Consider the following 26,185-nt stretch of genomic DNA (forward strand, 5'->3'; position numbering starts at 1 on the left):
CTACATATTTTAATTAATTCGAGTACTTAAAATTGTGAAAAATTATATAGATACTTTATAATTGTGTCAAATATTTTGGAACTTTCCAAAAAGTGAAGAAAAAAATGTCTACTAATGCATAAATTACAATAATTCTGGTATTTTTTTTGTTTTATATTATTTAATATTTTGTAGCAACTGCCGTGTATAGAAAAAATCCTATGTCTGCGTTTTTGCCCAATTAAAAATGCACATTGGTCAACAGCAAATACCTAATACAATTAAAAGTCAACCTTCTATTCAACATGAAAAATTATATTATTTTTACTATATAATATAATAAACAAAACACATTTTTTTGGTGTAGGATTCAGCTAGATTTTTCATATACTAACTGCACTATTATATTACAATAATATTAGACCATCTAAACCTATAAGCTTCGAAGCGTATATATATATATATATATATAGTTGAAGATTAGTTATAAGGAATTCATTTCTATAATTTTTCTCTCATTTCTTGTGATTATTAAGGTATGCATGCAACTTTTTTTTCTTTCTTGTTTCAATTCCTTTAGCATCAAATAACATTTTTTTGGTAAAAACTAATTATCAACGTCGATGTTTATATCAGACTAATAGATGAACGATATGTATTTGTTTGTCCACTTCTTTATTATTGTATATATTAATTCCACCTCATTAAATCACTTGTAAGTTAATATAGTTCGGTGTAAACATCTGATACAAAAAAGTTTTTATCATTTTTCTTGAAGGGGCGTTTCTAATACATCCTTTGAAACGCATTACTATTTTCTTATTAGTTAATTTTTAAAATGATATTTATACACTTGGAAATAACGTGACTTCAATTTATTTATTTTTCACTTTTTCTTTGATCAATGATATGTTTTTATAGCCATGGTGAAATTTCATGGTATATATATTTAAGATCATGAGTTCTATTTTTTTTTCTTAAACTTTGTACTCAGTCATTAACATTGACGTTAATTGGTTCTTGTACGTGTGTTGCAGAGTTAAAAATGATGAATACGATAGGGTGGAAGAGGCAACTACAACATATTGTATTATGGTTTTTTGCAATTGTTTTCCATCTTTTCTTGCTTGTTAATGGTTCAAGAACGGACCACTTTAGGTATACTTTATGATAACTTGTTCTTGTTTTCTTTTTTTTTCCAATATAAAGTTATGAATTTATCGTCATCTATGTTAGATAATGCATTTTTTACTTACGAAGATGAGATACACATGATACTTTAGACAAATTTCACATATGAATGTGAGAAGGGAGTGAAGAGATTTATAAGAGACAATTTAAGTTTACGTAGTTTGCGCGCTTTTGGGGCTCGATATGATGTAGCGTGAAAGACAAATTCGTGTGAACCTAGGCTCAATTAAGCAAACAATTCATGTTATAGATTTGGGTAGGTTGGCAAGTTTCTAAAGATGAGGTGCACATGACATCTTATTTAATTGAGATAAGTGTCAAAAACACACCTAAACTAACCCTTTTTCGAGTTTCATACCTAAACTATTAAGAGTGTGAGTTTCATATCTGAACTATTAAGAGCGTGAGTTTCATACCTAAACGATCTTGCATAGATTCTATATATGATATGATTAAGCATTTCTCATTTGGTTCATAGCCATCAAACATGACAATTGATAAAAATTAATTTTACTAATTTATTTATTTTTTACTTTCATGCAATGATGACTATAAAGTATACTATATATCCTAAAAGGTAAAAAAAAAAAGTCCTAATTCACAATTGAAAAAGGTTACATCCACTTAAGTACTATTTTCTCTAGCTAGCATTAAATTAGTCATAAGTTTTGGTCCTTAGAATTGATTCTACCATTTCTTCTTTCACATTGTACCTAGATCTTGAACATACTTAATTAGTTTTACAAATTGTAAGAATTGGTTGAACAACCTATTTCATAGGTATGGCAAGTTAGCCAACCTTCATGATAACTTGCATGCATGTTGAAATATGTGGTGAAATGGAATGAAACAAGTTGGTAATTTTCATTCCACCATTAATTAAAAGTCTTGGGGTTTAAGTCCTCGTAAAATAAAGAATTTCTCAATAAGGTGTGTTTTACCATTTCAGTACGAATTCAAATTAGTCAGAACGATGTGCTTAGAATAGTGGATAGCCAGTGAATAGTGATGGAGCCAAAATTTTCACTAGAGGAAATTAAAATAGTAGAAATTAAGTAAACAAATTTTTTTCTTAAGGAGAATTCAACATATAGTATATATAAATTTAAAGTAAGAGGCAGCATGACATAAGACTATTACTTTCACATCCCTGTCTACGTAAACTAAACATGTGGTAATGCGGATATTAATTTGCATAAGTTGACTCTTTTTTTTATCTTATCAAATTCTAGTATATATGTTACACAATATTATATATCTTCTGATTTTGTTTTGAAGTGTATTATTATTAGAGAAATACTACATCTCACATTAATTATGTTCTTTTAAAAGGGTTTATAATGGTTTAGTTATTTACTTAGTTGTAAACTTATATCCAATTTTTTTCTTTTTATTAAATCCTAATTGCAGGCATACTCCACTAAGAAATAGTCAAAAGTTGGCATCAACTACTCCTCCTGTCAAACTGCTTATCTCAAGTAATTATGTAAGTATCCACTTTCACTAATTCTTATTAGAGTTTGAATTATATATACAATTGGTACAATTAAACATTTTTTATACAATTAAGTCATGTTTATTTTTGTAACATGATATTACAGTCAGGTTCATTTTAGTTTATGATTTACTCAATGTTAGGCCATTATATTATATTGTCTATGCTTCAGTTAACCAGCATCATGAGAATGCAATGGTACTATATATTTCGTTTCTCCCACATCGACTATAGAGGGATTAAAAGATCTCTTTATGTGATTTTGAACAATAATTCATCTGATCGGCAAAATTCATTTATTTTTGGGAAAACTACCTGATTAGAAATATATACATACTATATAAACCAATTCTACTTTTACTTTCAAATAATTTCGTATCTTACTGGTAATTAAAAGTTTCCTATTATATATTGAGAAAGATACACCTAGATACATGTATTTTTACTACTAAATACACTAAAATAGGGAGAGAGGCGATCGAGATAGGGAGGAAGGCGAGCGAGATTTGTTATGTATCCTAGATACATACGAATCCACTTGAATACAGTGTATCTAGAACAAATTACACCTAATTTTGACTCTATCTGGACATTTGTAGATGCACCAAGATCTGATAAGATTCATAATATTTCAAACTAAAGTATATCTAAGTAATTAACTCCTAAACTAGCGGAATTTATGTATATCTATCTTATTTAATTATTGAGCTAATGTTCAAAATATTATTAGGTAGTGATAGATAATGGCATTGTCAAAGTTACCCTAACTAATCCCACTGGATCCATTGCTGGGGTGAGCTACAATGGTATTGATAATGTACTAGAGACAGACTTCAAAGATACAAATAGAGGGTAAGTTAACTTTAAGCAATCCTTTTCTATTTTTTTAATATATATACTTAAATATAAGAACTTTAAAAAAGTTTGAAAATGAATAATTTAATTTATTTATTAATTATGTAGATATTGGGATACAGTGTGGGAACGACCTGGAGACAAAGATCACACTTTTGACATGTAAGTTATTACTTATTCTTTTCATTTATGAGATTAATATGTTCAGATTTCGAGAGTCGAACTAATTGATATTAACATAAAATATTTACCTTTTTAAAAAATAAAGTTTATATATTTTTGAAACCTACGTAAAACGTATATACAAGTGAAATAATTGAAATTTCAAAATTATTTAGAAGACACGAAGAAAATTATTATCAAAGAAAAACTTGTTTGAATTTCGAAATTCGAACAGTAACGTCTAAATTTGGATAGAGGGGTATGATATATTCGAATTAAGCATGCAAATAAAAATATTTTGCAGGCTTTTAGGGACAAAATTCAGAGTCATTGCACAAGACAAAAATAAAGTTGAAGTTTCTTTTACAAAAACATGGAATCCTTCAAATAATGGTACTACACATGATCTTCCTCTAAACATTGACAAAAGGTAAGTTTTTTTTTAATTAAATAATCATTATTAGTACCTAATTTATAAAGTTAAAATTGTACTATTAAAAAGATTAATAATTTTGATAAAATAAAATAATTTTTCAGGTTTGTTATGTTGAGGGGAAGTTCTGGATTTTATTCATATGGGATATTTGAACACTTGAAAGGCTGGCCAAGCTTAATTCTTGAAGAAGCCAGAATTGCCATTAAGCTCAAAAGGACTCTGTAAGATTCCAATCATTTATATTTTTTAAAGAAAATTTATCATATCATACTTTCTTTCTTTTTTTGTATAAATTCAAAATTCATTCAGGATACATTGGATCAAAATTACGTGTAATTTGTTGTAGATATATTTATTGTATCCAAATGGATTCACATGTATCTGGGACACATAGACAAATCTAATTCGTCACTCTCATATCTCGTTCGCGTATCTGTTATCTCAGATACATATGAATCATATCAAATACACGTATATAATGTGTATTTAGTGTAATTCACATGTATCTGATTTGAAATTTGGTATGAAATTATTAAATAGAGAGATAAAATTCAATTATTTCAAACTATAGGGAGAATTAGTACAAATATGATAGAAATATTTGTATAATTAAGTAGTTTCACCAATAATAAATGATGTGCATATTTTACTATAATACTCGGGACTATATATTAGAATTTCCATAAGTCTTAGAAAAATATTCTAGAAAATTACTCCCTCTAGTCATATTTCAACTATTAAGTAAATTATTGCGATTTTTTTCCATAATTTATAATAAGTGAGATATTCAAAGTTCAATATTATTGAGAATTTTTTTTTCACATTTACCCTTCATTTAATGAGGTTCGTTTTTGGTTGAATTTGGAATGTTTTTAGGTTCCATTATATGGCAATATCAGATGATATTCAAAGGATGATGCCAACAGATGAAGATCGATCTGATGGGCAAATTCTTGACTATAGAGAAGCTGTTAGACTAACAAATCCATCAAATCCTAAACTTAAGGGAGAGGTAAAAATAATAACATAATTATTATTCGAAAATTATTTTCTTAATTTTGGTAACCAAACTATCCCTAATTAATACATTTTGTTTAATTACCATTTTTTTTTATATTAGGTGGATGACAAGTACCAATATTCATTTGAGAATAAGGATATAAAAGTACATGGTTGGGTTTGCAATACTCCACATGTAGGATTTTGGGTTATAACACCTAGTTATGAAGATCGTAATGGTGGACCCACCAAGCTAGATCTCACTTCTCATGCTGGTCCCACCTCTTTAGCGGTAAGTCATCTTTATACGTCAAAATTAATATATGAAAATATAATTCATTTAACTGATCATGTTAAGTTGAATATGTTAATCACCTAAAAGTTGAGCTCGCATGACTTAGAGTCTGTTTGACATTATTGTTAGGAGGTCAAAAACACTTATTTCGAGAAAAAAACATAAAAGTTTATGTAGTTGAGTGAGCATCTATTTATTTAGTTAGAAATTTTCAAATATTTTAGCAATATTCATCTTCTTTTACAGGTATTTTTCAGTGGACATTATGCAGGGCCAGAGTTGGGAGTCAAAATAAAAGAAGGAGAGCCATGGAAAAAAGTTTTTGGGCCTGTTTTTTTCTACCTTAACTCTGATTCTGGTGATAACCATCCTACACTTTGGGAAGATGCTAAAAGACAGGTAAATTCATTCCTCCCGGGATATTTTATCTTGCGTTTGGTAATGGATATTATTTAGTTCAGGATTATATTATTCCACCATTTTAGCATAAACGGTGGAATAAGTTATCTCATACGAAAGGTGAAACCAGAGGCGGATTAGGAGTTTGGGGTTCTAAATTTTAGGAAAAAGAGAAAAATATTGCACATCATACTTCTTTTAAAAAGAAAAAGAGATTTTTTTGTTGATAGTGGGGTTCAAACCCACAACACTAGTGTGAAAATCATTTTCACCGCCCTTTCTTACCATTAAGTTGTCAATCCTTTGTTAGGGAGTTCCCAAGTTAATATGCATATATATTTTTTTAATTTTTTAATAAAAATACAGGGTCTACAGAAAAGTTACTGGATCCGTCCGAACTCATGAACCCCCACCTAGCTCCGTCTCTGGGTGAAACAAAATAATTGTCATTATATATTCCATAGCATACCACCAACCAAACGATTCCGATGTATTTTAACTAGTTAAACTAGGTTATTAATTAATTTTACTCTATAGTTCAAGTTACTATATATATATTAGACGTGTTATACGCATAGTTACATGTTGATGTAGGTAACTTAAAGCGATGATATGAAAAAACTATATATTGTCTGTGTACAGAAATTAAACTCGCGTGAATTCAATTTATTACTATGCAGATGGAAGAAGAAACTACAAAATGGCCATATGATTTCCCAGAATCTATTGATTATCCTCATGCTAATGCACGTGGTACAATTAGAGGTCAATTATTCGTACGAGACAGGTACTTAATTAATTAATTTAATTACCATGTTTATATTGTTTAAAATTATGAGGAAAATATTAATTAATGTGTTTTGAAAAAAATTAAACTTTTTTAGGTACATAAACAAAAATCCTGTCTATGCAAAATCTGCATATATTGGATTAGCACTTCCTGGAGATGTTGGGTCATGGCAATATGAGACTAAAGTAAGGCCCATTCGATCAATAAGTGACGGAGATAAGATTTTCATTAATAGTTTAATAATCATCCTATCATGAAAATTTGAATAATCGTCAATTTTGTGTACGTTGTGATTTTTGGGTTCCTTCTATCCCTCTGTAGCTTTGTTTCAAAATTGAAGTAAGTCCTGATGATTCAACTAGAGGACGTATATATAATTTATCGACTCTAATATCTTGTTTCCTCTCAGGATTATCAATTTTGGACTCAAACAAATGAGACTGGACACTTCAATATTATTGGTGTTAGACCTGGAACTTATAACTTATATTCTTGGGTCCCTGGAATTATTGGAGATTACAAATACCACTATGACATTATTGTCAAACAAGGTCCTTTACTTTTTTCCCCTTTTTACTTTAAATTACGGATTTAATATAACAGTGACAAATAGGTGGACTGAATACGTCAATTAAGACCAAACAAATTAATAAATGAGTCATACTCAATTCAACCCTCTAAAGTTTGTGCATGTCATTATTATAATCTCACTTTCTATGTACTTATCTTTTTAGTGATCTGACAATGTAAAATTTATCGAAATTAAGCAGGAAGTGATATAAACTTAGGTAACCTAATTTATGATCCTCCAAGAAACGGTCCAACTTTATGGGAAATTGGAATTCCTGATAGGAGTGCTGGAGAATTTTTTGTGCCTGATCCATTGCCTGCCCTAACAAATCAATTATTCAACAATACTACACAAAAGTTAGTTTCCCTTTTATCTTATATTTGCTTAATTATTATTTTTAGTATATAGTTTGATTTTATATAGATATGAATTTGATTATTGTTTATAATGTGAACAGATATAGGCAATATGGTTTGTGGGATCGATACACTGATTTATATCCAAATAAAGATTTGGTGTATAAAGTTGGTGTTAGTGATTATAGAAAAGATTGGTTCTTTGCTCATGTAACCAGGTGATTACATTTCCCCGTTTTTTTTTCATCAATTTTTTAGTTTAGTTACTTGATTTTGATTCATTCGGATTCACGTCGTAATAAAAAAAAAAAAAACTTTTATCTAATTCATTCTTAAAGCTCAATTCATGAGGTGAGAATTGTCCGTGAAGAAATCATCTCATGTTAAGAAAATAGACTTTTCCTGTGCACGTCCAGGCCTACCAACTAGAGCATAGATTATGATGTTGGAGAGCGCCCAAAATAGGGTAAATCAAGAATTGAAATGGGTGTGGCTTCTATACCGTGTTCAGAAAATAGACTTTGAGCGCAAAAGCAAGCAAGCTCTAGAAGTGAGGAGTCAGGCTCATATCAATTCATTATTTACCCAATGTTGTGTTCAGGCTTCAAATGTCTTGTTTTGAGCGTGGAGGGGGTGGACATTGAGTCCCACATATGGGTGGGATGAAGAAATTAATTTGGACTCCTTATATGATTTTGGACAATCCTCACATCTTGAACTATCTGTTGGAGGTTGAGTAATTACACCCAACGTCCATTTTTTTTTAAAAAACACGGAAAGTCCCCTCTTGAGGGTAAAACACCCTATCAAAGGCAATAACATTTTCAAGGCTCAAACTTAAGATCTTTAGTTAAAAAAAATAAAGCGATACTTATCACTTATCACTTATCACCCCATCATGACCATTAGTAACCTTTAATGGTCATATTTCTCACTACTTTTTAACTCAAGTAATTTAATATGTTTTGTATTTTCTAAGTTTTTGAACTCTTATATTACATTGCAGGAGAACTAGAAGCAAGAATTATATACCAACAACATGGCAAATTTCATTTAAACTCCCAAGTGTTGATCCAAAGGGAACTTATACACTACGTGTGGCACTGGCTTCTGCAACCTATTCCCATTTACAGGTATACATACATACATACATATATATATATATATAGCCAAGCCTCAATTGGAATTTGTACTATACAATCAATTTCTGTATATTTAACTAAAGGTCTTGGGATGGTTATATGATTGGAGATATATACAAAGCAACGAAATATTAACGAATGATAATTGAAAGCAAATGGAAAAATAGAATTCGACTAAGATTATTGAATAGTCTAAGTGAATCTTAGTAGTTTAGTTGGTAGGCTATTGTAACTTTCAGCCTTGCTGGTGAGAGTTTGATTCCCCATCTTGTAATCTCCTCCTCCCCTGTTTGTGTTACTTTGCAAATGATCTCTTTATTTGGATAATATTAACATGTTTTTTTTTTTCTTGCAATTTTAGGGGAGGATCAACAACCCCTCTAGAACAATGCCTCACTTTGAAACTCCATCAATTGGGAGGAGTAATGCTATAGCTAGACATGGGATACATGGATTATATTGGCTTTTCAATTTTCAAATTCAAGGATTACAACTACAACAGGGAGAAAATACAATATATTTGATGCAAATTAAAGGTGGTAATCCTTTCTATGGCCATCAATACGACTACATTCGTTTGGAAGGCCCTCCACAACAAAATTAATCAATTAAGTGAATATTATACATATATAATTAGGAGGATTTTCCACTTTAAGTACATCAATATGTTAATAGTATTTTCTTTTTTCTTACATGATATTAAGTGGGGGGTTAATTTCTTTATTGATAATCATAATTCTTTGTAATTGATTACCTTGGACAATTATGTAAGCATATATCTTAATTCTTGATTGTAATAGTATGATAGTCAATAGCAAATTCATTTTTTCTCGTCCAGTCATTGAAATTTGACTAATCCGAATTCATATTGTTGCCTGCATAGGCCCCATTTCCCTATCAATGATTTTTTTTTCATACACAATATTCGAACCTGAGACCTCTAATTAAAAGAGAGGAGCAGTCTCATCTACAACACCATATCTTGTGGCAGTGGCATCAAGTTCTTATAATTTGTCAACAAGAAAAAAATTATAATGTTAATTTAGATATTAATTGAAACAAAAACATGGAAATATGGAGAAAATAGTATTTTAGCAAAAGGAAAAAAATGGAAAATATTTTGAACAATTATTTAGAACCAACTTGTTACGTGTGATATCTACAGCAGGAAAAGTAAATTAAAATAATGGATCATTAAAATAGAAAAATAATCGTATTGAGGTCTTACAACATCATTATTATTAATTCAACATTAATAACGTGTATTATTCGCTTCATTATGAAAGTCTCCTCTATAATTGCAAAATTATAATTTATAATATTCTTCCAATCATTGTCATTAGATCTAGTAATTCATACTATTGAGATACTCTTAATAATTTTATTGAATTAATTAAACTTTTTATTGCGTTTCAATCACTTCCATTAGATTTAGTATTTGATACGGCTGTCGCACAATTAATATTTTTTTTCCTGCAATAATGTTTAGCTTACTGGTTTATTTTAAATAATATAATATTCCCCTAAAGGATACATTATCTACGAGAAAATAACAAGTATAGTCTCTTATACTTGAGGATAGGTTTAAAATAACCCTTGAACTATGAATAAAGATAATTATCAAGAATTCACTTAGAAATACAATTTTTGAAATTTATTTTTATTTATGAAGTTTAATGCATCTTTTGGTGGTCTAATTTCTACTATTTTTAATACCTTTTTAGTGTCAAGTACGGTTATTTATGTTCCTATTTTTGAATTTGATGAGACTTTGTTGGTCTTTATAGCTAAATCTTTTTTTCACTATTTTCGTCAAATCTAATTAATATAATTTGTTAAATATATAACAGAAACTATTGGGTATTTGGACATAAAAATTGTAAGATTTTGAAAAAAATAGCATTTCGTTTTAAGTTTAAAATGATATCTAAAAATTGAAGTTGTGTTTGGAAATGAATATAAATTGAAAATGTTTTCTGAATTTTGTGAGTAATTCGACATGAAAATTGTGAAAACAACTTTTTGAACTTTTTCAAATAGTTTCCCGAAATAAATTTCAAAAACAAAGTGAAAATTTTCCATGGCTCCAAATAGGCACTTAAAATGTTAACTTTTTAACAAACTTACGACAACAACATACTTAATGTAATCTCCCAATTGGACTCCGGGGAGGATGGTGTGTACACATGCAAACTTTACCCCTACCTTGTAAAGGTAAAGAGATTGTTTCTGAAAGACCGTCAACAAACTCAAAAGGACTAAAATTGTTCAATACATACTTAAGGGACTATTTTGAACTACCCTCAAACATAAGGGATCATTTTTTTAAAATCATTTTCTCCATTGTCTACACTCTTTATATAGTTGTGACTATGTTATTATCAACAAAACACAGAAAAAACATACAAAGCTCTAAAGCCATGGCTAATGGAGTTGAAAACAAACTTCATATAGTCATGTTCCCTTGGCTAGCTTTTGGTCATATTATACCATATCTTGAACTTTCCAAATTAATAGCTCAAAAAGGACACAAAATTTCCTTCATTTCTACCCCAAGAAACATTGACAGACTCCCAAAACTCCCACTTGAATATTCCACATCAATAACCTTAGTGAAAATCCCTCTTCCTCATGTTGATGGATTACCAGAAAATGCAGAAGCAACTATGGATATTCACACTAAAGATATTGTCTATCTCAAAAAAGCCTTAGATGGAATGGAACTTGAATTAACAAGTTTCTTGGAGAAAACTTCTCCTGATTGGGTTATTCATGATTTTGCACCTTATTGGTTAGCACCAATCACAACTAGGTTAAGGATTTCTAGGGGATTTTTTCGAGTTGTTAATGCTTGGTTTTTGGCTTTTGGGGGATCTACAGACATGATGCTCACTGGCTCTAGTAATCCACCACCAACACCAGAGGATTTCATGGTGACACCTAAATGGATACCGTTTGAAACTAAGGTGGCTTTTCGTCACCATGAAGCTAAGTGGGTAGTCGATGCCATGCAGAAGAACGTGTCTGGTGTGTCGGACATATATCGTTCTGGGGCTACGATAAAGGATGTTGACGTAGTTATTATACGTCACTGTTGTGAGTTTGAAAGTCAGTGGTTGAAGTTACTAGAGGATCTTTACCATAGGCCTATAGTTCCGGTGGGCTTAATGCCACCTTCATTGGACAATAGTGACAACAATGGGACTTGGACATGCATCAAAGAATGGCTAGATGAACAAACCAAAGGGTCGGTAGTTTACGTAGCGTTAGGGAGTGAAGTGACTATTGGTCCGAGTGAAATCAATGAGTTGGCCTATGGGTTGGAGTTGTCTGGGGTAGCGTTCTTCTGGGCTCTGAGGAAGCGACCTTACTCAGGAAACATGGATTACGTTGAGCTGCCTGATGGGTTTGAGGAGAGAATACATGGTCGAGGTATAGTATGGAAGAGTTGGGTACCTCAGTTGAAGCTACTAAGTCATGAGTCAGTTGGTGGATTCTTGACTCATTGTGGATGGAGCTCGATAATAGAAGGGTTAATGTTTGGTCACCCGTTGATTATGTTGCCATTTTTGGTTGATCAAGGTTTGAATGCAAGAATCCTAGAGGATAAGGAGATTGGTATAGAAATACCAAGAAATGAAGAGGATGGTTCATACACAAGGGACTCTGTATCCAGTTCAGTGAAGTTGGTAATGGTTGAAAAAGATGGAAGGAAAATTAGAGAGAAAGCAAAAGAAATCAGTTCAATATTTGGGAATAGAAGGCTACATGATAAGTATATAGAAGATCTAATTCAGTTCTTGGAAGATCATAGAAAAATGGCCAATGGGGCATAGTTCCTAGAAATCTATGTAATCAAAATAAAATAAATAAAATTACACAAATAATACATATGCACATTTCTAGAGGAACAAAGCCGAATGACAATGGAATATGGTACACACCTGATCGCAGCAGCCATCCCGATGAAAAAATGTACAATGCCTACTTAAATTTTCTTTCAGCAATCATTCTGTGTATAAATAATTTAGCTAAACAATGTAAAAAAGCAGTTCACAAGAGTGACAAGAAAACAGCTTTGTTATGAACCCATCTACTGCTAATTCAATACTTACTAGCCATTGGTACAATACTATTTTTGAGGAGACATTAACTTATTTTCTTCGGAATCATGCTTCATTGTTGAATCTCCACCCATCAATTCCTGGAATCCTTCGACTTTTACGGGGGGAGCCCTGGCCATTCCCATATTCCTGTAAAAAAAAATGGAGTATGATAATACATCATATGATGTAGTTAGACGCCTACAACTTCTATTGTATATAATATTACTTACGGTGACTGCACTTGAGGAATTTGAAGAGAAGACATTGGCCTAAACTGATTTGTGTTTTGAGCATAGGTAGATGACATAGCTGCAATTTGCTGCTGACGGAACTGCTGCATCTGCGGCTGTCTCGCAGTCATTGCATTAAAGGCATTGTTGTCCATTGGAAAATCAGTTGGATGTTCAAGCTTGACTTCGACTAAGGGCCTGTCCTTGTCGATGTTCATGTTCATACTCATACCAGGACGAGGTGTTAACTGCTGGCGCCTTCGCAATCTCTCCAGATGCTGCTGTTGCTGAGGAGTCAAATTTTGGGAATTGATCAACTGCTGCTGTTGCTGAGGAGTCAGATTTTGGGAATTGATCAGCTGCTGCTGTTGCTGAGGAGTCACATTTTGGGAATTGATAAGTCAGATTTTGGGAACTGATCAGCTGCTGCTGTTGCTGAGGAGTCAGATTTTGGGAATTGATCAACTGCTGCTGTTGCTGAGGAGTCAGATTTTGGGAACTGATCAGCTGCTGCTGTTGCTGAGGAGTCAGATTTTGAGAATTGATCATCTGCTGCATCTGAGGATGCATTCTTAATATCTGCACCTAACCCAAGATGTAATTGTAGACTATCTAATAAAAAGCCAGAATATTATCAAGTAAATTTTTTTTGAGAAAGTTAACTGGTTATTATCAAGTAAATTTTGAATATGGAATAAAGGTCAAGGTAAATAATCCCGCATTTTGTACAACTCTTATCCCGGATTTGTACAACTCAGCATTAGGCCTCCAGATAGATTTATCAAAGCTACTATCTTGTCCTTGGGGAAGGGAGGATGGATTGTTACAAATAGGGGTGGCAAAACCAACCAAAACCCATGTAATCCGCCAAGTTTTAATGGATTTGGGCTCGAGTGATTTTGAGGATGGGTTTACTCGGATTATTCCCATAACCCCTCACGAATCAGAATCCCAAATGGAACCATGATGATGCCCAACCTTGAACCAGAAAAACCTCAATCTTAACACTTGAAGTTCTACTTTACATCAAGTTTTTTGTCTATAAATAATCATTTAAAATTTTGTTTCAATTTTTTGAAACTGGTAACATCGTTTAAAATTTCATTTCATAATAGTTGATTGTACCATTATTTATTTACTTTGGTTTATCCTATAAACTAGTAGTGCTTAAACAAAAACAAAAAGAAAGTGGATGAGTTCCAACTATATATGTACATATAAATTTACTTTAGTATTTTGGTGCGGGGTGGATGAAATAGAGGCTCGCTTTCGAAGTCTTATGTGATAACAAGTTACCACATAAACTTAAATGTAAGCTCTACGGAGTTGTGGTTAGACCAACAAGGACGGAATAGCTTCAGTGGTGGGCTAGACGAGGGAAGCGAGACTGAGATGGTTTGGACATAGTAAGGAGGTGCGAGAGATTGGATATAGTGGAGAGGTAGGCCGAAGTACTATTGGGGAGAGGTGACTACACAAGACATGGAAGCTTTAGCTTACCGAGGACATGATAGGAGGGCTTGGAGGTCACAAATTAGAGTAGAAGGTTAGTAGGTAGTTGAACTTTGACTCGCTTCTCGGTGGATTTAGGCTTGGTGGGAGCTTTGTGTCTGTAGTAGTATTAGTTGCATACATGTATTGTAATTTCAGTTATCGCCTATGTTGCTCGGACTCTTCAAAAATGTTGTCACACCCATGTCAAATCCTCCAAACATGCACTATTTCTATAGTATCCAACACGTACCTATCAATATTTTAGAAAAGTCCGAGCAACATAGGTTACCGTATTATTTCATTGTGTTATGCTTCTTTTCCATGGATGCTCTGTAGTGCTCCCCGTATTAATTAACATGTTTACCCCATTGTCGTATTCCCTTTTATCGTAATACTTTGATTTACCACCCTAGTTACAAAAATACCAGTTGATGATGATGTAACAAGACACTTATGCCCCTAACATGCAAAAGGCTTCGAGCAAAAACTTCTTTCCCCGTGTCTCTTCCGGTCCTAATCCTCTTTTCCTGTTCACTCACTACACCTCTCCATCAGCCCCCAAAATCTCCTCCCTCTTCTAACATTGCAAATCACCTACCGTTCAACCTTTGCCTTACCACCCCCAACCCTTTCTCCTCCAACATCAGCTACAAGATGTAACCCATCCGCCCACAACTTCAGCACCCACTTGCTCTTCTACAATTTCCTTTGTTTTCTTGGGAAAATTCAAGCACAACTTTTTTGCAACTAGTTTTTTTTATTTTTAGAAGGGACTTTTGCAACTAGTTTTCATACACTTCATATCATGTAATTTCTTGTTTCACTAGATATTTTTTACTTTTTGCATTATGTTAAAACTCTATTTACTTCAAATTTTCCAAAGTTTTTATGACAGTTTCTTAATAGTTCATTTGTATTCTTTATTTTGTAGTGCATCAATTTTTTTCTTATAGTTTGTCAAATATAAGTGGAAGTTTTTTTTTATTGGTGATGCTTTCCTATTCAATATATGGAATTGGATCCCTGAGATGGAAAGTGAATTATGAGAAAAGAAATAGTAAAATTTGTTCCAAGAGTATTTTTGGAACTTAAAATTTAATCCCAGCATCATATTAATCACTAGATGGGACTACTGATGAAATATCGCTAAATTAATTTTGATAATCGAGATGTCCCCGAGAGCCGATGGCAAATGGTTCAGAACTTGGTGGATAATTGGCTCGTCCCTCTACCCTTCTCCACTTAAATACCAGGCTTTTGTTTGCGACAAGGTTCGAGCCTTTGAGATGTGCCTAACCCACACAATTGTGGTCTTACCACCACTAAAGCCCAGGGACAAGATATCCCTAAAGTAGTGCTGCAACCAAACATAGGACAGGAGTAATAATCTCAAATATAATCCTTCCATACAATCCAATCTAGTGGAAGGAGATATCCTACCCAGTCCAATCGCATGTAGTCACACGTACTGACTACTAAATAACCCCTAAAATTCAAATGGCTCAGCACATCTTCTTCAGTCTTTCTACTTATTTTGTCCAGTATGATAATTCCACATATAAAAGAAAAAAAAAATTAGAAATAATGCATCTCACTGCAAAGATTGATCTCCTGAAAAAGCTTTTCACTAACCAATACAAAATTGTACATGCAAACCAATTTGCAGAAGTGAACCGCATAATAGCAAGAATGACAACATCAATATGACTTGATGGATACCACTGACAACAAATCGACGTACCTGCTGTGACTGTCGAATGGCAGATGCATGCTGAGGTTGCAACTGTTGTTGGAATCCATGTACTTGTTGCTGAGTTTGTTGCACAACATTCCTAGTATTATCCTTCACAAGTGCAGATAACATCGCAAGATTACTGCCAAAACAAGGAAAATGGGTTAGATACTGAAAGGGATAGGGGAGAAATAAACTATTGTTCTTTTATAAGGCAATAGAGAGAGAGTATCAACATTATCAGTTATTTATGTATAAGTATATAGGGAGATGCAGAGAAATCAAAACTTCCAAAAGTCATCGTTTTTACAGTCTATTTTGTGAGATATAAGGGTATAATTGGTATGACTATTGTGTCATTCACATGGACGAAAACTTCCTAGAATGACGGAGCAAAAAAGGAAAATCCATGAAACAACTCAATAGATTGCATCCGTTTTAGCTAAGTTCAATAACAAGAGATTCATGTATCAGCTCCAAACTCATCCAAAGCATATTCAGGTCTCATACTATAAAGCACAACGGAACGGCAGAAACGAACGTCGGACAAAACACAGAAGAGTCTCCTGGAAAGGGATGAGCTTTAACATTTTCACAGAGGAAGAAAGAGTCAACTACTGAGACCATACTTTCATAATGTATATGATTGGATTTGCAACAGACATCAAATGCAGACACAACCCCTAAGAGTCGAGGATGAGTTTAAGCAATAATTCTAACACCAGCAATTCCCAATTGAGGTGGGTAAAGCCTACATTGAAATTCTTCCCATCTTGGCAAACTTTTGTACAGAAACCACAATGAATAAGTTATTAGAACAATTACAACTTTCACCTAACTATGAAGATCACTGAATAGATGTTGCTCTGATATCTTAAACATTGCGGATTTCACATACTTCAACAAGCAACAGCTTCATGAGAAATACATAATCTAAAGAGCATAAAATGTGCATGAAAGTGCACAGCTAATCGCCAGGAAAGTTTTTTTATTGTTTAATCAGCAGGAACGTTGTTTTTAAAAGAAAAGGCAACATTATTTTTTATGTTCTTTGGCAAATATGTTACCGCAATTAGGCCTGATTTTCTTGCCTTAATACTTGAAGCCCAATTCTTTTAAGAGGTTAAACCTTGCATTGTAGTATGACAAAACCCAATTTTTCATACTTCATGAAAAAAAATAGAGAATATAACACAGTGAAAAGGAACAAATCAAACATTTGAAAATATCATAAACAGAGATTATAGCAAAGTGAAGAGGAATATATCAAACATTTGAAAATATCATATGAAGAAGTGCACACCAACCTATGTCCATCTGTATGGAGAAACATCTTGAGAAGTTCCATAGCTGAACACTGCTTTCTGTAGCTATCAGAAAGGAGTTTTAAGGTAGAACCTAATTTACGAATATGGCAACTCATGAATTTAGTCAAGACATCTAGTGGAACTTCAGATGAGCCTTCAAAACCCACATTTCCCAGCAATCGTGCCATCACCTTTTGTGATAACTTTAGTGCTTGCATTTCACCTAGACATTTCTTACTCCTCTCTGCACCATTCTTTCCAAGATTTTGATTGCTGCCTTGATCCATGCTAAGGTACTCTGGTCTAATACCAAGCCTCTCAATCATAATAGGACTCTTGGTCATTATTTGGGGTAAAGTATCTAGAACCCCGTTAAACTCCACTTTCTGGTTCTCTTTCAATTGACTTGTCCGCAGGACTGCACTATCAGGAACACAATTCATGGCAGATATTGTTTCAGGAAAAAATGGGTTGTCGTTATCTAAAATTGAGTTTGATTGCAGGTTTGATCCATCATCCAACATGCCAAAACCAATGTTCTGATCTACTTTAAAAGCTACACGCCGTCTCTTGTGATTCTCAACAACTTTACGATAAAAGGACATCTGTTCAGGTGTTCGCTTTTCTGTTTCACTGTCACCAAACTGTAGCCTATATGATTTACTTGCTTTGTATTTTTCAAAGAACTGGTTATACCATGTTTCAGGTAAATCATCAAGCTTCAACCTCTGAGACATTGCATCAGCTTCTGACTCGCTATATCTTGATCCAGCACCAAAATTTGACTTAGATTGGACCTGAAAAAATGTAAGGAATGTGAGTCATGCTAAATATTAACAAAATCAGAAAAAGCAACCAAACAAAATCATGGATTTTAGATCAATAGCCATCTCCACGGCTACACCCTATTTTCTCCCACACCAACCATACAAAATGAAACATTTATCTACACTCCGCCTTCTAGCGAGCTTTTAAGACTTAAGAGAGAGGTGATACATGTAACAACTAACAACAATAGGACCACCCTTTTCCTGTCTCCCTTCCTTCATGAGTCAAAAAACTATTAATTTCTCTGATTGAAAATTCTCCAGTCACCATTCATACTAACAGTAAGTCATCAACTTCAGAAAAAGTAATCCTGTTCCAGCTGCGGTTTCATACCCCCACGTATCGTGCTTTACATAGTTCTTTCAGCATCTAATAAACTAATATGACCACTAACTTCCTATTGTAGCTACTGTTCTGTTAGTATTTGTTGTTTTTGTTACTATCTATTCTATTTCACATACTTCCTATTATGGACTGGTTTGAACTATTTTTCCCTTGAGCCAAAGGTCAATCAGAAATAACCTCTCTACCTCTAAGGTAGGAGTAACGTCTACGGCACTCTACCCTCCCCAGGCTAGATATGTGATTGTTGTTGTTGTTGTATGAACAATACCTACTAAAGTTAATAAATTCACAAGAAAACAAGTATTTTTTACCTTAGATAACACAGTGCTTGTACCAGAAACACCTTCACGCTGTTGAGCCTCATCTTGCGAACAATTGTCAAGTGTAAAATACACATCATCACCATGTAATTGCAAATCTGCAATTGCAAAACAATTAACCTACAAAACTCAAAAAATAATAATTAAAACACACAATGCAATTCAAATGCTTATGAAAGTGCGTACAATTTGGATTGAGCTTCGAAATTATAGAAGCAGTATGAATTGACGTCGGCGGTTTATCGGATCGGAGGAAAAGAGAAACAGATGCTTTATCAAACAGGAGAGCACGAACACGAAGCTGTAGGTGAATCTGAACCCTAGTTTTTGCATCGTCTGTTCTCATGAAAGAATCCCAAGTAGAAGGAGAAGAAAGAAGAGGAATGAAATTGGTATACAGTGAATCGCCGAGCCATGAACGCCATACGCCGTGACTCTCCAGTTTCAGAGCTAGCTCGTAACCTCGGCCGTCGTCGCCGAGCAACGCCATTTTTCGGTTTCTCAGTTACGGTTTCGATGGTGATCGGGCCGGGTGGGTTTTGTTGTCGGGTTTTTTGGTTTAGAATGTGAAAAAGGAGAGGAGAAAATGGTCAAAGAAGCTCATTATGTACATTGTCGAAATATAGGAAGGTGTTATTATTTTGATTTTTTAAGAGTTATTAGAGTATAGTTTAGGTGACATAATCTTATACATTAGTTTAGTTTTTATAAATAATATGAGAATGTTAAATTATTTAATTTTGAATTGATATATAAATTAATGAATTGAATTAGTTGTTTTGTTAATAGAAGAAAATAAGTTATTGCAAGGCTTTTTAGGAAATAGTTGCAAGATTATTTAGAAGTTGCTTGCAATTTGATTGGTTGAGTTATTTACAATCTATTGTTTAAGTTATTTGTAAGTTATTTGATTGCAAGTCTGGAAAAATTGAGATAGGCTTTTTAAGTAGGTTTGTTTGAGTTGTTTGCAATATGTCTATTTTGAGTTACTTGTAAGTTATTTGCTTGATTGCAAGTCTGATGAAGTTGTTGTAAGCCTTCTCAAGAAATATTCTTCTAAAATACACTTTTTAAAAGAAGAAATTTCATAAAAATCTATAGTTTAGAGCATAATTATCAGATGTAGCTATATTGTGTCTAATTGTGATTCAAAAGCTATTATCTTGGAGTTGTATATGCTCGTTTTGTATTTGTTCGTTTGGATTTGTTGTATCTATTATATATATTCATTTTGTATTTGTTGGATACATTCTAATTGTCGCTAAATCTAATTGAACACATACAATTTTATTAGATATACTAGATCCGCACTCAAACAAGATATATTATACACACGCTATGTATGAGCTGTATTAGCACATATACTACACTTCAATACATATACAATTTTATTAGATATACTAGATCCGCACTCAAACAAGATATATTATACACACGCTATGTATGAGTTGTATTAGCACATATAATACACTTCAATACACATATAATTTTATTAGATATACTGAACTCGCACTCAAACAAGATATATCATACACATGCTATGTATGAGCTGTATTAGCACATATACTACACTTCAATACATATACAATTTTATTAGATATACTAGACTCACACTCAAACAAGATATATTATACACACGCTATGTATGAGCTGTATTAGCATATATAATACACTTCAATACACCCCCAAAACACCACACATATAATGGGAATGCATACAATATACACTTTATATTTTACATACATATAACACACACTTGTGTATGCCACCATATTTAAGTGTATCATATTTGTATGCTATGAAATACATTTATAACATAACCAAAAATTGTCTCAATATAATAATATTCATCACCAAAACAATCAACTTGAATATCACTTAATTTGATAGTAAAAACAATATCAACATATATTTGAAAGAAAACGATTACCTATAGAAGATATATTCACGAGGAACGATACATTTTACAATGTCATTTAGAGATACATTGATGGTAACAACTTCACAAGAAATTCAAACAGGTAAATACACCAAAGCAAGCTTCGATTCCATATCTACAATCGTAAATTCAATCAACAAAATTTTGAACATTTTTTGTATGACATAAATCACATTAGATGAATACATTGAAATACCCACAAACAAATCAAAGATCTCTCTAATTCACAAGACAATGGCGGAAAAAATAATTGTTAAACTGATAAATACAGAATATAAAATGTGACTTGAAATAAGGGTACACAAGTATATTGAGTATTTGCTAGAAAATTCAAAATGTAGTTGTTTGGTAATATCTTTTTTTATTTTCCTCTCGATGTCCAATATATACATAACACACACTTGTGTAAGTCACCATATTTAAGTGTATCATACTTGTATGCTATAAAATACATTTATATCATAACCAAAAATCATCTTAATCTAATTATATTCATCACCAAAAAAACCACTTGAATATCACTTTATACTTTATTTGATAGGAAAAACAATATCAACATATATTTGAAAGAAAGCGATTACCTATAGAGGATACAATCATGAGGAACGATACATTTTACAATGTCATTAAGAGATACATTGATAGAAACAACTTCACAAGAAATTCAAAACAGGTAAATAAATCATAGCAAGCTTCGATTCCATATCTACAATCGTAAACTCAATCACAAAATTTTGAACTTTTTTGTATGACATAAATCACATTAGATGAATACATTGCAATACCCACAAACAAATCAAAGATCTCTCTAATTGACAAGACAATGGTGAAAAAAATGGTTGTTAAACTGATAAATACAGAATATAAAATGTGACTTGAAATAAGGGTACACAAGTATATTGAGTATTTGCTAGAAAATTCAAAATGTAGTTGTTTGGTAATATCTTTTTTTATTTTCCTCTCGAGCAAGCTTCGATTCCATATCTACAATCGTAAATTCAATCAACAAAATTTTGAACATTTTTTGTATGACATAAATCACATTAGATGAATACATTGCAATACCCACAAACAAATCAAAGATCTCTCTAATTGACAAGACAATGGTGAAAAAAATGGTTGTTAAACTGATAAATACAGAATATAAAATGTGACTTGAAATAAGGGTACACAAGTATATTGAGTATTTGCTAGAAAAATTAAAATATAGTTGTCTGGTAATATCTTCTTTTTTTTCCACTCGATGTCTGATACATACGTATAACACACACTTGTGTATGTCACCATATTTAAGTATATCATACTTATATGCTATGAAATACATTTATATCATAACCAAAAATCATCTCAATCTAATTATATTCATCACCAAAAGAATCACTTGAATATCACTTTATTGATAGTAAAAACAATATCAACATATATTTGAAAGAAAACGATTACCTATAGAAGATACATTCACGAGGAACGATACATTTTACAATGTCATTTAGAGATACATTGATGGGAACAACTTCAGAAGAAATTCAAAATAGGTAAATAAACCAAAGCAAGCTTCGATTCCATATCTACAATCGAAAATTCAATCAACAAAATTTTGAACATTTTTGTATGGCATAAATCACATTAGATGAATACATTGCAATACCCACAAACAAATCAAAGATCTCTCTAATTCACAAGACTGTGGCGGAAAAAATGGTTGTTAAACTAATAAATACAGAATATAAAATATGACTTGAAATAAGGGTACACAAGTATATTGAGTATTTGCTATAAAATTTAAAATGTAGTTGTTCGATAATATCTTTTTTATTTTTTTCACTCGATGTCTGATACCTATATTGAAGTATGACTATTTCATATTTGTGCCGGATAGAACCCCATTCGGGAGATACACTACCTACCAAGAATTTTCCATATCTAGACAATTATTTGGTAATTTATCAAAACTATTATATAGTGTATATATTTATTTATTTTTAATATATAATTGGGGATAGGGAAAGGGAAACAGGGAATAAGATCACAAAGTGGAAAAACGAACTCTGACCAACAAAGTAAAATTTTAAATAGTCAACCAACTGAACTAATAAGATTTTCTATATAAGTTTATCTGATTTGGATAATTTTCCTTTTAAAAGTAAGAAAGATTGGCCAACCATTTATATGGACTGATCTTTAATTTTTAACATTTAGTAATCAATCTTATGCGTTATGCTTAGTGAAGCATAAGTTCTTTAGAAACTTAAGTCTTGCCCAAGCATAACTTATAGGATATTAAGATACGAATATATAAACTTATACCCCACGAAAAAGTTATTTGTTATGAAGCGCAAATGTGTAAATAACCCATTAGATTACTGTTGTTCCAAACCATTTATAGCATTACAAGATTAAATGGGCCTAACATCGAATACAAGACACGAAACTATTGTTTAAGCCCAAATAAAAGTTGAAAGTCCATTTTGCGAGCAGTATATTCGGCCCAGTATTGCATTATGACACAAAAGGTAGAAAAAAATAGCGTTTATTGATCATTGTTTGCACTATAATTAAAAGAATTATTACTATAAATTTCACAGTAAAAACTTATGGAGTTTCACCTATGAAATTTCAAACTCCATAATAACTTCGATTATTAGATGTAGTATTTTTAAAATATTATATTATTCTCTAGGAATTGCGCTTATTGGATGTGGTATTTTTAAAATATTGACCTATTCTACTTCATTTTTAAAAAAAATGCAATTAGGTACAATTGAAGATTTCATGTTCATTTTATAGAACCAAACAAAATCTTATGTTGTCCATAAATCTTAATACCAATAATTGATCGAAAATCTATAAAATTCCTATGCCTTCAATAAAAGTTGGACCACTTTAATAGTTGTCAGTACAATAAACACAGTTTTTAACGGTAATAAATATACACATTAATAAAAAATATTAAAGTCTTTACATACATTAGTTAATTGTCTTTAATTTCAATGTCTCTATTATTTTTGGAGACATTTATAAAGAGTGTTATTTGCCACTAAAAATATATATTTAGCAGCAATTAATCTATTTCCATTAATAAATTGCCACTAAAGATTATTTTTTATATGAACGTGTGTAAATCTTTAATTCTTCAATATGTATTATTATCTCTTGTTTGTATTACTATTTTATTGTTATATTATTCCAATAACAATCATGCTTGGGAAATATTTTTTCTATCCCATAAAAATAGTAAGATATGTGTATCCTATTATCATCAAATTTCACTTATATAATTATACTGAATTTATTATTATTGTCGTGAATAAAAATGGGACCACCACATATGTGATGAATCCAAATTCTGTCTGTTTACTGAGGCTGGCAGAGGATCCTATCCTATGTTAATTAATTAAAATAGACCCAATTTTAACAAAGTTAATAATTAGTAAGTATTAAATAAGTAGCATATTATAAGGGGTGTTAATTAAAAAAAAAAATTGAGTTGTTCCAAAAAGACAGAAAGTGCACGTGCGTGTTTGTCCCAAGAAGCATCGAGATATTTGAGTCAAAGATGCAGTGCACGTGCCTTTTTGGTCAAAGGTCAAATTACATTTGAGTCTAATGGACATAAAGATATTTATCATCTCTTTAACTATAATTATATACCCATAAACAAGTGTGAGGAGGAGGGAGGGGAGGATTTTACGCGGAGGTAAAAATATTAGGTGATATTTTTATTTTTTTAAAAAAAATTAATAAAGTTATCGATTCAGTATGATTGTATAAGTGGAAGATAATAAATATCTAGTAACATAATAAAGATATAACAAGCCTGATTGGAAATAGCCGGTGAAATTACCAAGGAATACACGTAAGTATATATATAGAGAGAGAGTATATATGAGAATTAAATACTTAATTTTTTTAAATAACTCAATATTCAATCAATATTCAATTAAGTGTATCATTTAGTTTTTTTGTTGTATGGATGCTATTTGCTACCAGATAAAATCATATCATTTTAAGAAAAATAGACATAAATATTTATTTTTCTAGAGAAATCACAAATTCACGTACTTCATGTTTAAGCTTATAAATTTGCTAATGAATAAAGTATATGTGAGTGCTTTCTTTTCATCTGAATATAATTTTTTATGGGTAAATTATTTGAAATAATTATGTAAGTAAAAAATAATAAATAAAGTTGGTTAATTCAAACCTCCATCAATAGAAAATATATTATTTATATGTGATTAAAATTATTGTTTATAATATATAATAGATGTTAAATTTTTTAATTTAAATTTTTTTTTTTTTTTATATTTTAAAGTTATATAGTGAAAATTCTGACTCCGTCATTTGAAAAAGATGATTGGGAAAGGATAATTACTAGTGATGAATATACAGGAGGTAAGTAATTGCATGTTACTTCTGTTCAGTTCATTTTTAACTTTTGCTAGATTTCTTCCACATGGAAGAAAAAGTTAATTAACGTTAATAATTTTGTTCACAGCTGTTTTTTTTAAAAATAAAATAATAATATTTTTGTTTTTTTTCCTTTATTTATTTGTTTTTGTTTTCTAAAGATAAACTTCAAGTTGGATTAATTATATATGATTATATTTAAAGTGTTTAATTATCTCCAAGTGGGCACTTCCAACTTGTTGAATGAAGCTATATAAGATTGCGTGTGCCAAAGTTCAATTCACTCCATTTTTTTAATTGTAAGTTGTAAGGGGGTTAGTTAATTTTTTTTAAAATAATAATATTTGTGTTTAATAAATTAATATTATAATTTCATTCTTTTTGTTGGTAATAATTCACATTAGTAGTCCAGTATACATCCACGTCTGTTGTCACATGGTCCAATGACATGGATCATACGAAGCAAAAGAGGATATTTATGTATAAATCTATGCTTCATCGCTAAAATATTCTGTTCAGATAAATTCGACAAGGTAACGCGACATCAATTCTTGAAAATACACTTAAAATTGTTTACAGAAAAAAGAAAGGAATAAAAAAAGTATAGTTACAAGGAAAAAGACAAATTGCAAAATGAAATGGAGAGGGAATTCTGAGGTTTTTCTTAGAAAGGGTATTTGTGGAAATAAGAAAATGAATAAGGATAAGATAGTAAGAAAATTAGTCAATTTTACAAGAGTTGAAAAGCGAAGTGAAAAAAAAGTGTGTGGCAGTCAAAATAAAACAAAAAAAAATTGTGCTATT

General features: G+C 31.5%; 3 protein-coding genes across 3 annotated transcripts; 2 read left to right on the plus strand and 1 right to left on the minus strand.

Annotated features, from left to right (window-relative positions):
* The first annotated feature begins 445 nt into the window (after nt 1-445).
* LOC102598894 (probable rhamnogalacturonate lyase B) lies at nt 446-9,459 on the plus strand. Its single transcript, XM_006360328.2, has 17 exons — nt 446-515; nt 1,017-1,137; nt 2,581-2,656; nt 3,396-3,517; nt 3,629-3,682; nt 3,987-4,112; nt 4,220-4,339; nt 4,995-5,130; nt 5,239-5,409; nt 5,659-5,811; nt 6,492-6,598; nt 6,696-6,786; nt 7,011-7,152; nt 7,372-7,528; nt 7,630-7,746; nt 8,535-8,661; nt 9,032-9,459. Exons 2-17 carry the CDS (start codon nt 1,025-1,027, stop codon nt 9,272-9,274), a joined length of 2,055 nt encoding a protein of 684 aa, XP_006360390.1. The 5' UTR covers nt 446-515; nt 1,017-1,024; the 3' UTR covers nt 9,275-9,459.
* A 1,612-nt stretch (nt 9,460-11,071) lies between these two features.
* On the plus strand, nt 11,072-12,529 carry LOC102603445 (putative UDP-rhamnose:rhamnosyltransferase 1). Its single transcript, XM_006360338.2, has one exon. It carries the CDS (start codon nt 11,091-11,093, stop codon nt 12,504-12,506), a length of 1,416 nt encoding a protein of 471 aa, XP_006360400.1. The 5' UTR covers nt 11,072-11,090; the 3' UTR covers nt 12,507-12,529.
* Nucleotides 12,530-12,589: 60 nt separating this feature from the next.
* On the minus strand, nt 12,590-19,650 carry LOC102599217 (histone-lysine N-methyltransferase 2D). Its single transcript, XM_015314798.1, is given in 7 exon segments — nt 12,590-12,923; nt 13,007-13,404; nt 13,406-13,591; nt 16,242-16,374; nt 17,540-18,336; nt 19,024-19,130; nt 19,219-19,650. Coding segments are annotated over 7 exon segments (2,046 nt in total). The 5' UTR covers nt 19,523-19,650; the 3' UTR covers nt 12,590-12,802.
* Between the last annotated feature and the right edge of the window lie 6,535 nt (nt 19,651-26,185).

Source organism: Solanum tuberosum, unplaced genomic scaffold (assembly GCF_000226075.1).
Source record: "Solanum tuberosum cultivar DM 1-3 516 R44 unplaced genomic scaffold, SolTub_3.0 scf00323, whole genome shotgun sequence".
In the NCBI taxonomy this organism is placed as follows: domain Eukaryota; kingdom Viridiplantae; phylum Streptophyta; class Magnoliopsida; order Solanales; family Solanaceae; genus Solanum; species Solanum tuberosum.